This window comes from Denticeps clupeoides, chromosome 15 (assembly GCF_900700375.1).
Source record: "Denticeps clupeoides chromosome 15, fDenClu1.1, whole genome shotgun sequence".
Lineage (NCBI taxonomy): Eukaryota > Metazoa > Chordata > Actinopteri > Clupeiformes > Denticipitidae > Denticeps > Denticeps clupeoides.
Genome location: NC_041721.1, coordinates 10,257,924 through 10,273,610, shown reverse-complemented (window position 1 = coordinate 10,273,610; position 15,687 = coordinate 10,257,924). Strand labels below are relative to the sequence as shown.

The following is a 15,687-nucleotide window of genomic DNA, read 5'->3' as shown; positions in this document are numbered from 1 at the left end:
CAAATCTAATATAGTCTTACACGTTATAGGAACGAAGTGAGGAACAATCTAAAAGGCATGTTTGTAGTAACATTCGCTCCACCAACTGAAGTGACATCAAAAGGAGGAAAATGGAGGACGTCATGGTTGGAGCTTTGGGTTTACTCATGCATTTCATCTTTTCATCTTTTTGTGAATCAAGGGTAGTCCGGAGAGTGTCATTTTAGACTCCACACTGAAGCAGACGTTCCTAAAACTACAGTAATTTCTATTTTCTACCACCAAAAATGGCGATTCAATAGTTCCTCCTGTGCGAAAGTTCCAACAATGAGATCCAAAAAAAGGCTTCTGTGGTCTCAAATACACACTATTACAGTCATATGGATTAAGCTATCACTTTATTAGCTTGGACTGTGTGAACACTCAGCTTGACCTCAGCAAGTTTTTCATTTATGCTGTAAATAGCATGTTACCCTGCAGGGACTAATATTTCACAATGTTGTGGGGTCTGTAATAAAAATGAACAACCTTTTATTTCTCATGGGGGACTGTCTGTCATAGCTAACCTTGTAGTTCACTGAACAATACGTTTGCACACACGCACGCACACACACACACACACACACACACACACACACACACACACACACACACACACAGACACACACAGACACCATGTCCATGAGGGTTGTAGGCTTTAAAGTGCTGACTAGTCTACAAAGGCAGGGATCTTAAAACCACACAGCATGTCGCAGAGTGACTGAGCGAAAACAAGGCCTGTGGGTTTCGAGCAGATGAGACACGGAGACAGTTCAATCGTACATCACTGCCAGAGCAAGCTCGTCTTTCATCCACCCGCCGTCGTCACATTTCACAGTCAGCTGACTGAGCACCCCATGATGCTACACATGACACAAATGTGCACTTGCATCAGGCAGATAAGCTTCTGGAGAGAATAAAAGGGTACCTCGTATTTTTCTTCTGGTTGGCTCCTATCCCGCCGTGGCCAGGAGGACTTGCATATCTCGCCGCGAGACTGTGGAGAAGCAGACGAGACAGCGAGTGAGCTCAGCGGAAGCCAGGGTCTGTGTGAAAACTGTGCCATCATTCATGCGACCCTTAATGAAGTAACAGAATAGCCATCGGTATGCATGTGTGTGTGTGTGTGTGTGTGTGTGTGTCAGCTTCACGTGACAGACCACACATTTCAATTTGGTCACCCCTACATAAAAAGTATACAGTATATACCACACCCCCCATCCCATCCTATTTTCCTCAGGAGAAATAGGAAATTCCTTCAGGCCAAGTCACAATTTACTATGAGAGACTCATTCTCAGTCATGTCCACAGTCTGGGAGGCTGCGGTCCATTCCAGGCACTGCCAGACTTTTACAGGGAGTAAAAGTAAATACCAAATGCTTTACTGGGTTTTAATGATTATCGTAATTCCATCAAGAGTTGTCTGATGGATCCTCAAAAAAAAAAAAAGCAGGCGCTACAGACAAGGAGCAACAAAAGCTAAACGTAAAAGTCACCCTGAGACATAACAAGCAACGGATTACAGTAACCATCCTGGACCACAGAGCATTCAAAACCTTCAAAGAAAATGCCACAAACCCAAGGTCAGAGCTTTGCAAACATGCAGGTCTGCTCCCGAGACTGTTTATTGGTTTGCTCTAGCAAACCCGAACCGCACACAGCAGCTGCTGTCCAAGGTGAAAGTGCACAGGACTTCCCGTCCAGAAGTCCAGGATGCATGGAATGAGACATGTACCCAGGAGACGCAGCTGACGAAGGAAACGGGAAGGAAAGGGGTACCAAGGACTCATCTGAGTAGAGGGGTGAGAGGACGGGCTGACCTCAGAGAGACAAGCCCACACAATATCTGTTAATATCTGTTACACGTCTGCCTGTGTATTTATGGAAGCACTCTGAGCTAAATGATACACTGAATATTAATAAAAGAAATATGTTCTTGAAATAACACGAGCGTTTTCCTTTCAGGGCAGGTCGAGTGCATTTATGGTTTGTCAATTAATTATTTAAAATATAAATGCCAATCTAGAGAAAAATGAATTGTCTGTGTATATGTATTGTCCAATGTCCAAATGTCCAAAAGTTGGACATTTCCAAATTGTGAATTTTTCTAATAACCAGAAATGTGTGATCAATCATCAGCATTAAAACATTAAAACTGGGAGTGCCGAAAAATTTCTTCTCCTTGGAAATTCTTTATTAAAACTGAATCTGTGGAATTTGTCAAAGAGCAACACACACAAAAATACACGTGCACAGGAAAATCTTTCAAATTAAAAATTTGGAGCAAGATGCGGAAAGTTCTCCTCTTGAACGCCCATCTGGAGTCGCCCGCGAGTCTAATGACTTTCAGCTACAAAGGCCCACCCTAGCCGCGCCGCTTCCCGCCCCGCAGGCAATTAGTGCAAGCGTGAGTGAGGAGGCAGTAAATGTGTGTGGATTGTGAGTGTTAATTGACATCAGGGAGGCTCCATTATGCGCAGGACCCTTTTCTGCTTTGGCAGATGAGCGAAGATGGGTCTGAACCCATTTAACACAGTAGACACCCACGAATAAAGGGAACCAGAGGGTCACCACAGCCACCACCACCGTTACAACTACAGCTTCAGGGATCTTCAAGTGGACCAATAACATCATTATGGACACGTAATCTAGACCATGACACTGGATTACATTCTGGACTCCTCCAACCCTACAACTGTAGTACTTATTATTATATAAAGTGAAGTGATTGCCACATGTGATACAGCACAGCACACGGTGCACACAGTGAAATTTGTCCTCTGCATTTAACCCATCACCCTGAGTGAGCAGTGGGCAGCCATGACCGGCGCCCGGGGAGCAGTGTGTGGGGACGGTGCTTGCTCAGTGGCACCTCAGTGGCACCTTGGCGGATCGGGATTCGAACCGGCAACCTTCTGATTACGGGGCCGCTTCCTTAACCGCTAGGCCACCACTGCCCCCTAAAAAAAAAAAAAAAACACCCTGAGTGAGCAGTGGGCAGCCATGACAGGCGCCCGGGGAGCAGTGTGGGGGGACGGTGCTTTGCTCAGTGGCACCTCAGTGGCACCTTGGCGGATCGGGATTCGAACCGGCAACCTTCTGATTACGGGGCCGCTTCCTTAACCGCTAGGCCACCACTGCCCAACCCTGCACTGACACCACTTGCAGGCTCACTCTACCCTGGAAGGGTGTCCCTCTCTGTATCATTCCTTCCCAAGGTTTCTTCCTTTCTTTTTTCTCTCTCCTAGAGTTTTTTTGTGTGGAGTTTTTCCTTGTGTGCAGAAGGGTGAAGTGTGGGGGGTGTCAACTGTAGGGCCTGTCAAAGGCCATTGAGACATACTGTATGTGATTTTGGGCTATATAAGAAATAAATGTTGTTGTTGATTACAAGCAACACACCGCGCTGGCTCTGTGACGCAGAAGTTCCGAACTCCTCTACACAGGAAACACACTGGCCTGGTTGATGCCAATGCTCCAATCCTCATGCCACGTCGCTTTCTTATTTGTCCCCTACTCTCCGGTATAGTTTTTTTTTCTAGACCTGTCTTCTGCTTTATTCAGGTTCTATCACCATATCCCGCTTGTTCCAGTCCAGCAGAAGATACTCTCCATTCACAAGCCTCAGATTATCAAAAAAAAAAAAAAAAAAGATCAAGAAAAATATACTGGACTGTTTTGGAGAGTAGAACCGTTGCAAACATGCACACCATCACATATAAATCAATAAGCTGAAGGATTGCCATGCAACACTGTAACTTAACAACACTTACTGCAGCCACGCTCACAATAAACTGCATATTTAATGATATGATAATGATAACATCAAATAATTAACTGATGAAAGAAACTTCTCCTCACTGGGGTTGACAATTAGAATCACTGGCTGACCTACACATAACCGGTCCTGCTGCAGAGCACAGTAACAATTAAGATTTGCATCACTTTCTCTTTTTAACTCTTTCCATGCAAACAGATGCATGAGAGACAGAGACATTAGAAGTTGAGGACAAGAAAGCAGCAGTAATTTATTCATACCTACGGCCTGTATTTACTTCCCTACACTGACATTAATGTCCAACTCAGATTGTTGGGTCAACCAGTCTCCATTTCCAGCACAGAAATTACTCTGACTAATAATAACATGACGAAATCGGAGCGCAAAACGCACAGCATATACTTACTTGCTCAGTCGAAGAGGATAACACTTCATATCAAACGAGAGAAACGCAGACCTACAACTAATCCTCCATGCCACAGTTCAGTAAGAGGACAACAAAAAAAATGGCCTTGTTGCTGGGCAGGTCTCCCACTCTCCCAGTGTGTGTGAGTATGTGTGTGTGAGAGAGAGTGGGATGGGTTACCTAGAGCTTCCAGGTTTGGCAGCTGAAAGGCAGTTCCCACAGGCCAAAGGACTCTTTCTCTCCCTGGCTCGGGCAGCGGGGAGTCGGGAGCGTGACACCACTGGGTCACCCAGCTCTCCCCGGGACATGCTGAGTTCGGCGGGGAGAAATCGCGCCGGGCCCTGCCTTCTACCGGCTCCTGGGTGTCTGGAGGGGGCCAATTTCTAACCCCTCTCCTTCTGTCTCGGACTCTTTCTCCTGCTCCCTCTCTCGCTTACCACAAGCTGACCACAGTTAAAAGCAGGTGGTGCCTATAGAAAGACACATGCTGTCTCTGTAAATGTGAGCTGTCTGTCTGATATGTGTGTGTGTGTGTGTGTGTGTGTGTGTGTGTGTGTGACAGTTTTAAATAAAGCACCGCTGTACATTTTACTTAGACAGAATTAAGTGTCACAGACTTTGAAAGTGTAAGGCTGAGCTTTTGCTGATCTTTATAGATTGTTTTCACGCTTTCCAATTTTTTAGCACTGGAAAACACCATAACATATTTAGTAAAGACAGCAGCATTGTATACAGGCAGAAATTACATTTTTATCTCCCATTCTTATGACAAATGTATCAGTCTGGAAAAGTGCTAAAATGAGTGAACAAAAAGTTTTTGCTAGAAGAGTGGTCCTAAAACTTTCCACATTTGTTCTCCACGTACCACCATTATTACCACATGGGAACCAGTTTTATTCCTAATATGAATATTACTGACTGAAGTGAGGGTTAAACTGAAGATATTAAGAATAATAACTACAAGGCATTGAAATGCACAGTAACTGTGGATATTTCCAGTAATTTCTTGGACTCCTGTATGGCGATGGCTATGAAACATTCTTCATTTGATGATGATGAGGATGATGATAAGAACTATTTATTGCTGCTGCAATATACCAACATATCCAAAATGTACACAACGCAGTATCACATGAGGAGGTTGGGGGGTGGACAGGTCAGGAAGATATAATATAGGGGATATAATTAGAAAAGCAGGCGGGGTTACATGAGGAGAGAAGGAATTTTGGGAACCAAAAAAACCCCACCTCTCAGCAACATAAGCACATCGACTCAATACAACATAAAAAGTAAAAGACTTCACAAAAGGGGAGGGAAAATGGACGGTGGATGTAATCCCGCGTAAACGTGCATCAGTTTGGTTCCACCATACGGCACTCACACAGACCCGCCAGTGTTGGGTTGGTGAAGGAATGAGAGATTTACACCAGGAATATATTACATTTTGAAGACTCTAATGCAAACAAACACGTACACACGCTTTCCATAACCGCTTCGACCTAAACAATTCACCTAGTGAATTCTTTCTAAAATCCTTGAGTGCTGTGTCTACAATCAGATATCACTTAATCTGTCACAGAACAACCTCCTGGATCCTAACCAGTCTGTCTTCAGAACAGCTCATTCTAATGAGACTGCCCTTCTGGCTGTTTCTGAGAAGCTACATGCGGCCAGATTGGCAAAAGTGTCATCGGTACTTATTCTCCTCGACCTCTCTGCAGCATTCGACACTGTTAACCAAAAGACTCTCTTGTCTATCCTGAAGAGGCTTGGAATTCGGGGCTCAGCACAGCAGTGGTTTGCTTCCTACCTTGATGAGCGATCTTACCAAGCGACTTGGAAAGGATCCACTTCTGCCTCACGTAGACTACACTGGTGTCCCTCAAGGCTCGGTGCTAGGTCCTCTCCTTTCCCCACTCTACACGAGATCACTTGGTGAGGTAATTTCCACACATGGATTATCCTACCACTGCTATGCTGACAACCCACAACTCCTCTTCTCCTTTCCTCCCTCAGATTCCAAAATCTCTGCATGTCTAACTGACATCTCGTCTTGGGTGACAGCCCATAACCTCAAACTCAATCCCACCAAAACTGAACTAATATTCATTCCAGCAGAGTCTTCACCACATCACGATTTTTATATTTACCTGGACAACTCACAGCTTTCTCCTTCTTCGACAGCCCACAACCTTGAAGTAACAATTGACAACCAACTCTCCTTCTCGACTCACATCAGCAATCTTTCCAGTCCATGTAGTTTTGTCTGTTGTTTCGTTTAGTTTTGAGCAAACAACATTTGTCTTGTGATCTTTTATCTTTCTCGACATTATTATCACTATCATGCATTTCACACTTGCTTGTGAACCAGAAGGCCACAGAGTCACAGGTTCAAATTGTGTCCCTGAGCTGGACACTTAACCCTGAGTGTCTCCAGGGGGACTGTCCCTGTAACCAGAGTCGCTCCGAATAATCACATTAGAAAAAGATGGGCCAGTGCTACTGCACGTCCTTCTTAATGTCTGTCAGCATTTTGATTATGTCTTATGTCTGTGTGCACACTCAAACACACTGTAGATTCATCAACTTCTTCAGGGTATCTGGTTAACCATTAAAAACTGACGGTCGATTCACTTCCTCTGCTCCTTTATCACACATGCGCTCCAGAAGCTGGTCGTAATCCCCTTGCAGGACTTTAATCATTGCCCCAGGGGGGGCTGAGACCTGCGTGTCCAGGAGGAACATGGGCGCAGCGGGACTAGTGGAGGTCCTGATCCTCACTGGCCCGATCTGGGCCTGACATCACCCTGGCATGTGCGCCGGGCTGCGGCCCTCGCTGCGGCGTGCCTGGAATCCGGAGCCGGGCCTGGCAGGGCCCTGACTGCACCTGTCGCCTCTGGAGCAGGGAGAGGTCCCGGGAGCGCCGGGGAGGATCGGGGACAGCTGTCTGCTTCTCCTTCCACCCCTGCCCCCCTCCTCTGCAACCCTACTATATCCAGACCCCCAGCAACACACACACATCATAGCCCAGAGAAGCACCAAGGCCTGCCTGACAAACAAACACACACTTGTGAAAGTGGATCCCGGCATGGCATTTTTGGCCTCCAGTTTTTTTTTTAATTAGCGTCAAAGCCAGACTGTCTATTTTCATCGGTGTTTGACTTTCTTGGGCGCTAAATAAAACCACACAGCAGCACACAGCGCCGCTCTTTATTTAAATACTGCTCCCTCAGGCCCGCCTCTCTGTCAGCACGAAGGCGAAAACAAAACCACAACAATGAATAATAAAAAAGACAATGAAAAGCTTACGCATCTTACCTGGATTGCATGTCTTGTGTTGTGAGGGGGCTCGCTGGCGCCGCCCCGGTGGCCTGATGCGTGACCTGCTGCTGGAGCTCCGCCAGCGACTGCAGGTACTGCTGCTGGTGCTGCTGCTGCTGTTTGAAGCGAGACAGGATAAAGAACAGCCCCAGGATGCTCTTCAGATTTCCATTCCGGATCTCTGCACAGAGAGGAGAACATGTCCCGTCAGCCTGACCCAAAGCGGACCGTCCTCACTAATGTAGAAATGATCTAATCACACGACAGTTGCAGTGAGCCGCCATAAACAAATTTCTTAATTTAGCTCCAACGTTGTCTCATCTGTGGCTGTCATAAGGTTTCGTCTCTGTGCCAAATGGATTTATTAAATGACTACACTCTCTCTGCTCATCAATGGCTAGTGGTTACGGAAGTGGCCCCGTAATCAGAAGGTTGCCTTTGTGTGGGGGAAGTTCGAATCTCGAGCCACCAAGGTGCGCCTGAGGTGCTACTGAGCAAAGTACCAACTGCTAGGCCACCACTGAGCCATTGATGTGATCAACGGCTCTTGAAATGGCTCAAAACCAGAGAGAGTGTGGTCAATTCCTAATAAATCCATTTGACACAGAGACGAAACCTTATCACACTGCTCCCCGGGCGCCTGTCATGGCTGCCCAGTGCTCACTAAGGGTGATGGGTTAAAAGCAGAGGACACATTTCATTGTCTCACCGTGCGCTGTGCTGCAGTGTTTCACAATGACAATCACTTCACTCTCACATCGGGAAATGAATCTCCCCTCAGATCAAAACCTTTCTAATAGCCAGCACCATCTGAGGCGGGGGGGCAAAACATGGCAAATGCGTTTTGCTGACACAGTGTTTCATGGAGAGGCTTCCCTGCACTGACCCGCTCGTCGATTTTCTAAAAAGTTTTGCCAGTGATTAATCTTTGCAAGATTCAATTTAGAAGTTTGTGACAGGGGCGATTTATACTGCGCATTACCACCGGCCTTAACCTGCTAGATCTACTCAAGAGTAACTGGCACCTAGGCGGGGAGAGTTCGGGTCTTCCCACTTTCAGGGAATGCAGATAAATGAGAAGCAGAGACGAGTGGATGAAACAGTTACTGCTGTTCAGGCGAGTGCACAAATCTGTGTGCTTTGTATCTGCTAAATAATGAACGAAATGGATTTTCTTTAGAGCCCTGTGACAAAATGCATCGAAGGTGTATTTGGTTTTGAAGTGTTAAATTGCACAGCTTAAAACTTAAAAAAGAAGCCATGCCTAATGGAAACAGAGCAATTAAGCCAAAAATAATTTTTAAATGAGGCGGCTTTTCAAGCAATCCAATAGAAGTGGTGGTATGTCTTTTTTTGCTAAACAAAAAAATTAATGGAAACACTGACATCACTATTTCAGAAAAAAATGACCTTCTGCATTAATATCTACCTATCTGATGTCACATTATCCAATGTACTAATAATCAAACTCGCCCTGTTTCCTCCTCTTAAGACATTTGTTCTACCTTGATTCTTGGGTGAAAAGCTAAATGATGAGCAAGACACTTAACACTAAATTGCTCCACGGGGACTGTCCCTGTAACTACTGACTGTATGTCACTCTGGTTAAGGGCGTCTGATAAATGCTGTAAATGTAAATGTAAATCTTTGCAGTGATTCTGCACGTGATTCTGTGGAACGGTCTTTGACCTCTCAGGCTCAGACATTGGTTCCGTGGTCCCCTGTGAGAATTTACTTATGCTGTGTAATCTTGACCTTGGCAACCATTCCTAATGCCTATGATGCCCATCAACCTGAGTGAGCAGTGGGCAGCCATGACAGGCACCCGGGGAGCAGTGTGTGGGGAAGGTGCTTTGCTCAGTGGAACCTCAGTGGAACCTTGGCAGATCGGGATTCGAACCGGCAACCTTCTTATTATGGGGCCGTTTCCCTAACCGCTAGGCCACCACTGCCCCAGTATTTAGGGACAGTATTTTAGGTGGGGATGTGGGGTTTGTGATCAGAAGTGTCCCACATATACTTATATGTGTATATTAGCCTGATCTGTTGTTATTCATACCATCAACACACAGGGTTTTCACCCTGAACAAAAAACATTCACACAAGCACACACCCCTCTCAAAACCCTCATACCTATAGCCACTAAACCTATTGTGCATACCTTTGGGTAGTGGAAAGAAAACAGGAGAACCATGACGCTCCACACTGTAGAACTAGTGGGTTAATTATATTTTTTCTGGAAAAAGGCAGACACAACTTCCTGTTTCGGCAAACATTGTGGTTGGTGAATGGTGATGATAGCGTCATTTCTGTGAATGCCCGCTCACTATAGGCCACTCTCCTCCTCGTCCTCCTCATTGTCATTGAAAGCAACACACACACCGAAACGACGCATCCTGGGGAAATCTCATCGTGGGACTGTCTAAAAGCTGCACCATGACTACATTTTGGAAAAAGACTTCATATATAATATTAAGGGATCACTAAGACCTATATAAAAGCAATAAATAGGGGACCTTTAACTTCAGGGTAGGTAACAGTACAATGAGGGCACCCCATTATATTTAGATTTAGCATATGTTGCCCCCTCTGACCCTGGAAGTAGAGGTGTTTAAGAGTTCACAGGCTTTGGGGAAAATACAGCTTCCTTTTGAAAACGCAGTTGGCGTCCCGCAGGGTTCAAAGACTCAATGCTATTCACGGATCTTGGTATTCCTGCCTTTCACCACGACTTACCTCCAGACCCCTGTGTCCTGCACTGGCTTCAATCACCAGGAACCTGACCATCAGCAAGCTCAAACTACATGACCCCTAGAAGTACATGCTCATTCACCAGAGGAAGAGGAGCTTAAGACATTCACACATCATATTACGGAACCCCCTCGGGCCCCTCAGAACCCAGCAGGTGAGAGCTGAACCAATGAAAGCTGAAAAGCAGAGGAATGCTCAGAGGTTTAGCAGCTCTGCCGATTTTTTTTTTTAGCTCCAGTGTAATAACAGCGGGATGTTGCAAAAGGCCGCCATTTAATAGGATACATTTAATTAGAGCTGCACATGGAGCCATACAGTATTAAAGCGTAATTGGGCCACTGGAATGATCGCAAGCCAACACGCTTGTTTACTGTTGCCGGGTGACAATCACCACCTCAGCATCTGGCACATGTGATGTGCGGTTAAGAGAATCCCACAAACAGCCTTTATGAGATTATTACCATTAGATTGTGTTTGTTGGAAAATTCTATACACTCCAGGGACATCAAAAGTCTCTCTGTTCTTAAAGCAGAATGAAATAAAAGTCTCCATACCTTATAAAGCTAAACACTAACGTATGCAGACCTCAAAAACCCTTAAAGTTTGAGCCCACCGCTAATTCAATTAAGTCTGCTCCTCGCAGATTTGGAAAATAGCCCACCCTCTGTACCTTTTTAAACACCCACAGCCAATAGAGAACACCTACACACACACACACACAGACACACACACACTACTGTTCAGTTGTTCATCTGTTTTTGATAGATTGTATCAAAATTATGCACAGACATTCCAGTTCGGAAATGAATGGAACATTTCCATAAATGTAGAGAAGCACAATATCTGCAGCAATTAGTTGTGAGTTCCAATTGAATGTTGGGTCCGTCAATGCAAGTCTGTCACTTTAACAATTCATTGATTATCATAAAATCATTTTACAAACAGTTGCACTGAAGAAAGAATAAAATTGCCCTGTTCAGACTCAGAGAGTGTCTAGTGCATCAGGAAATCATTATTTCTTTTTCAACATTGTCAATTCATTTTGTAATATTTTGCATTCAAACTTCATCTTTCCTTGTAATACAAGGACATTCCATCTTCCAATCCAATCATTTTCAGCTTGTGAAAAAGACTCAAAAAGAGCGAAATTATGTCCTCTGTATTGGCAAACCTACACTGGCAACCTGTGGCTTTCATAATGAATTTTACGGTTACTTTTCAAGGTTTTTAATGGACTAGCACTTTACATACCTGACAGGATGTAAATCAGAATATCCCCTGGGGTGAGAATAATTCTCTTAAGATGTGGATCTTTTAAAAAAGATAAAAACTGTTTTGTAATCTAGCTATTACCTGGTCTTAGTTTAATCTTCTCTAATCATTATGCTATATATTATATATATTACAGTATTCTTTTCATTGTTTTACTTTGTTTTTATTAATATTTTACGTGGATTATTTACTTTAAATGACCCCCCAGTTGAAGTCACTTTGCTGTTTTGAGAGGGGACACTATTTAGCACAGTGTGAACTATTTTCGTCCATAGAGAGGAGAAGCTTCATCATCTTTTCTTCTACTTTTAGATGAACCCGATCCCGAAGGAGCTGGTCAGACACCACAGTGTCAGAAAATATCCTTGATTGACAGATTGTGCGAGTGTGCGAGTGTAAACAAAGCCTAAGTTTCCCGATGGTTTTTGGGGGCGTCAGGTGGTTTGGTTGTGTTGTCTCTGGTTGTTTCGCATGGCTTGGAATCTCATATAAACTCGTCATCCCTCTCATTATTTTCACTGACAGATCACAGCATCCCACGTCGGCAAGTTCCTTATCAATTATTAAGAAGCTTCTGAATAAACAAAACTTATTCAAAAAAAAAACCTTGTGTGACACATTTAATATCTCTGGATAATCCGGAATGCATTTCTGAACTAGAGAATGAAACTGTGAAAACGTCTGATGGACAGCTGCATTTATTCAAATGAAGTTGGACTTTATGGTGACAGTACAAGTGGATGGAGATGAGTTACCTTCTGCAGAGAGTCCCTGAATGTTCACTCCACGGGCTTCCAGGAAACTGAGGCAGGTGTCTACATTCTCGATCTGCAGGCGAAACAGAAGAGATCAAACAGAGGCGTCAGGTCTCCTGGAGACACCCGCCGAAAAAGCGCCGCATTGGAGACACACGTACACGCGCACGGTCAGCGTAGCTGGATGGCTAAACTGCAAAAGAAGGGGGCATGACATCCACAAAGGGCGCCTTTGTCCGCCAGGGGCCGTTGGAATCGTGACCCCCTTCCCGTGGCGCCTGCCCCCGCTCCTGTGACACACTGACCGCAGTGTGTTATACCTAAACGGGGCCAATGACATGCAGACCCAGGCATGCGAGTCGCGTGGGGTTGTGGTCCACTCGAGACCTATTACCAGCATTATGCCCCGCTGAAACTATGCCGCCGCACAACTCTCCTTGCCTGCCCTTTCTGGCACAATCGGTGGGCAATTCATGCGCATAGCATTACCATTACAGTAGCTTCCTACACTTCCACATAACGGATGGTGCGTAAGCATGGATTGAATGGATCGGCTTTATGAGACAGACAACTGTATTTATTCCAACAAAGTTGGACGTTATGGTGAGGGTACAAGTGGAGGGAGACGAGCATAGCATTAGCATAGTGCCACGCTTTTAATGTAGCTTCCCACATGTAGCAGACAGTGCGTCAGGATTGACTTTATACGCAGCTTCAGGGAGTACGCTGCATACAATGTGGTAGGTAGTAGCCTAGTGGGTAACACACTCGGCTGTGAACCAGAGGACCCAGGTTCAAACCCCACTTACTACCATTGTGTCCCTGAGCAAGACACTTAACCCTGAGTGTCCCTGTAACTACTGATTGTAAGTCACTCTGGATAAGGGCGTCTGATAAATGCAGAAAATGTAAATGCAACGCAAGTACTGAACTACTGCGTGAGTAGCCACAAAGTTGCGTGGTCAGACGGACTCGCGACACACACATATAGGACACAGTGTTAATGTTTCAAACTGAGGAGGTACACTGTGTAGCATTAGACAAACATTGTTTGAGGCTATCTTGAGACCTGTCTGAACAGCGTCTGGCTCGACTTGGCTCCGCCATACGTTCTGTTTCGGGGCGAGAGGGTAGACGGCTATTTACTTGGCCTGTGCAAACAGCACTTTTCTCAGACTAAGGTCCCGACCCAGCACGGATGGGAAAAGAGGCTCGCACAAGGCCGGGCAATGGTGCACACATGTGCTGCTGGGCTAATTTAGTGGGGCGGTTTGATGAGGCATCCTCATTAAGTTGCGGAGAGACGGGACATGTGCAACACACGATGTAACTTTATCGAGCTTGGCGCAGATGCTTCTAGCAATACCATACGTCAGAGAAGCACATATAAATTCTCAGAGAGCATTGACAAACGCATTGATCTGTGCCGATTCAAATGTTGATTTACTGAGCTTTCCTTTCATACATATGAACAGAAAGGAAACAGCGAGGTCTTTTTACACAAATTCTCCAGTCCCTTTTGTCATTTTATCAACTGGTAAAAATCTCAAAAGAATTAAGGACACACAATTAATGCAGCAGTTCACATTATGATGATGGGCCATTTATGGAATGTAAGAAATAAAAAGAAGGGACTGCTTGCAGATTACCTATATCTCAGAGAAGTATTACCTTCCCACATGACCCTTTTTGAATAAAGTTCAAACTGGGACGAATCCCCAGTATATTTTCTTTATTCTGGATGATTTAAACCTACTGTCAATTTTCTTTGCTTGTAATAAACCCTGACATCATAAACACATCTCAGTCATAGTCTTCTCAGAAGCCCCTCCGATGCCACAGAAAACATTCTGACAAATTATCAGACCTTTAATTTGAGAGTTTTGATTGGTGAAATAGTGTTAACACTATCAATAACTGTTATTTGCTGATTGCTGGTACTTTCATCAAACATCCACTGATGCCTATGTCCTGTAGAATTATTGTGGAAGACACCATCAGAGTAGGAGTGTTTCTTATTGTCCGTATTTCTTTTAAAGAAAACAGAGACCAAATCCATGGTAGCAAGATGCCATTAACAGAATTTTCTGTAGGGCATACACATGCAACACATAATGATGTACACAGGCTGAAAGAGACATTCCATGCTAGGACGAAGACATTGTGAAAGTTAACGGCCAAAATTTTTTTAAATCAGCACTTCATAAACACATTCGGAATCCAGTCCGACACACAGTCTTTCACCTTTCCAAAGTACAGTGATGTTTCAAACGCCCACAGCAAAAATGTCACACATTTGCCGCATCAAACACCCGCCAACGCGTTGGATCCAAGGCACACATCTGCTCCACATGAGGGGACAAATGGCAGGGGCAGGACATGTTTGATGAGTGACACGAGAAAGAAGGGGTCGAGTTCATATGTTAACAGACATTTATCATGGCGGGAGAGGACAGGGAGGGGAGGTTCTGTGATTGTTTGAGTTGAGGAGGACGCCACACTTATGTGAGCAACTCATAAAATCCATAAGTCCCGTCTGAAAACCTCCGCCCTGTTCCTTTGTCTGACTATGGACAACATACCCCCAAAACTGAATAGTGATTCAACATTCCAATGGCCTGTGTTCCACTGTAGTCCTCCTGAAAGATTGCCTTCCATTGCCTTTATTCCCCCACCCCAAATCGTGTGGCATCTGGGATCATCTATTTTTCCAAAGTAAATTGACTTTTTCCAACCGAGATATATCATTAAACACAATTAGGAAATGAGCACATTTTGATGAAATACGGTTGAGAAAGTCGTATTGGGACGTTCCTCTTCAAAGCTTCACAGTCGAGGACAGACACATAAGGGATAATTACATCGCATTTACCCTGGCTGCCAAGCCAAGCTGTAAAAGTTTATAGTCACCCGAGCGATAATCATCATAAAACAAACCATATTTAATCTACGCACCACACTTAACAGTGACAGAGCAAATGTTTGCTTGTGTGGGCTCAGAATCCCAAATTCTCGACACTGAGGGCTGGGGACTTTCTCCAGAGCTATCAGGAACCCACAAAGGGAGAGCTGGCTTTGGACGGCACTGCTTCTGAGGCACAGATGTCAAATGTAGACTTACCATTAGCTTCAATACAGCTTCATGCTATGTCCTTTTTTAATGGCTTTGTGGCAAAGCAAAGTTTTCTTCTTGGCCCCACTGTAAAAATATCAATGTGGATCATGGGGGATTTCAAAAAGTACATTAAGAAATGAGTTTTGAAGTTGTTTTTCAGTATGTGCTTCGGACAAAGTCAGTGAAGTACATTTTTTATATCATTATGTAACTTTATACTTTTTCTACAAGTACTAGATTTTCTTAAATATTGGCAAGCAAACTTTTTTTGTGT

The 15,687-nt window shown here is 44.6% G+C and overlaps 1 protein-coding gene across 5 annotated transcripts in view; it reads right to left on the bottom strand.

The window, feature by feature from the left end:
- Nucleotides 1-15,687, bottom strand: part of nav3 (neuron navigator 3) — a 128,252-nt gene that overhangs the window by 67,979 nt on the left and 44,586 nt on the right. For all 5 annotated transcript variants that reach the window (XM_028954007.1, XM_028954008.1, XM_028954009.1 and 2 more), the window contains exons 4-6: nt 12,299-12,371; nt 7,518-7,701; nt 947-1,015 (exon numbers count right to left, since the gene is read on the bottom strand). In XM_028954007.1, coding sequence (XP_028809840.1) covers nt 947-1,015; nt 7,518-7,701; nt 12,299-12,371 — 326 coding nt within the window. The remainder of the gene's footprint in view (nt 1-946; nt 1,016-7,517; nt 7,702-12,298; nt 12,372-15,687) is intronic.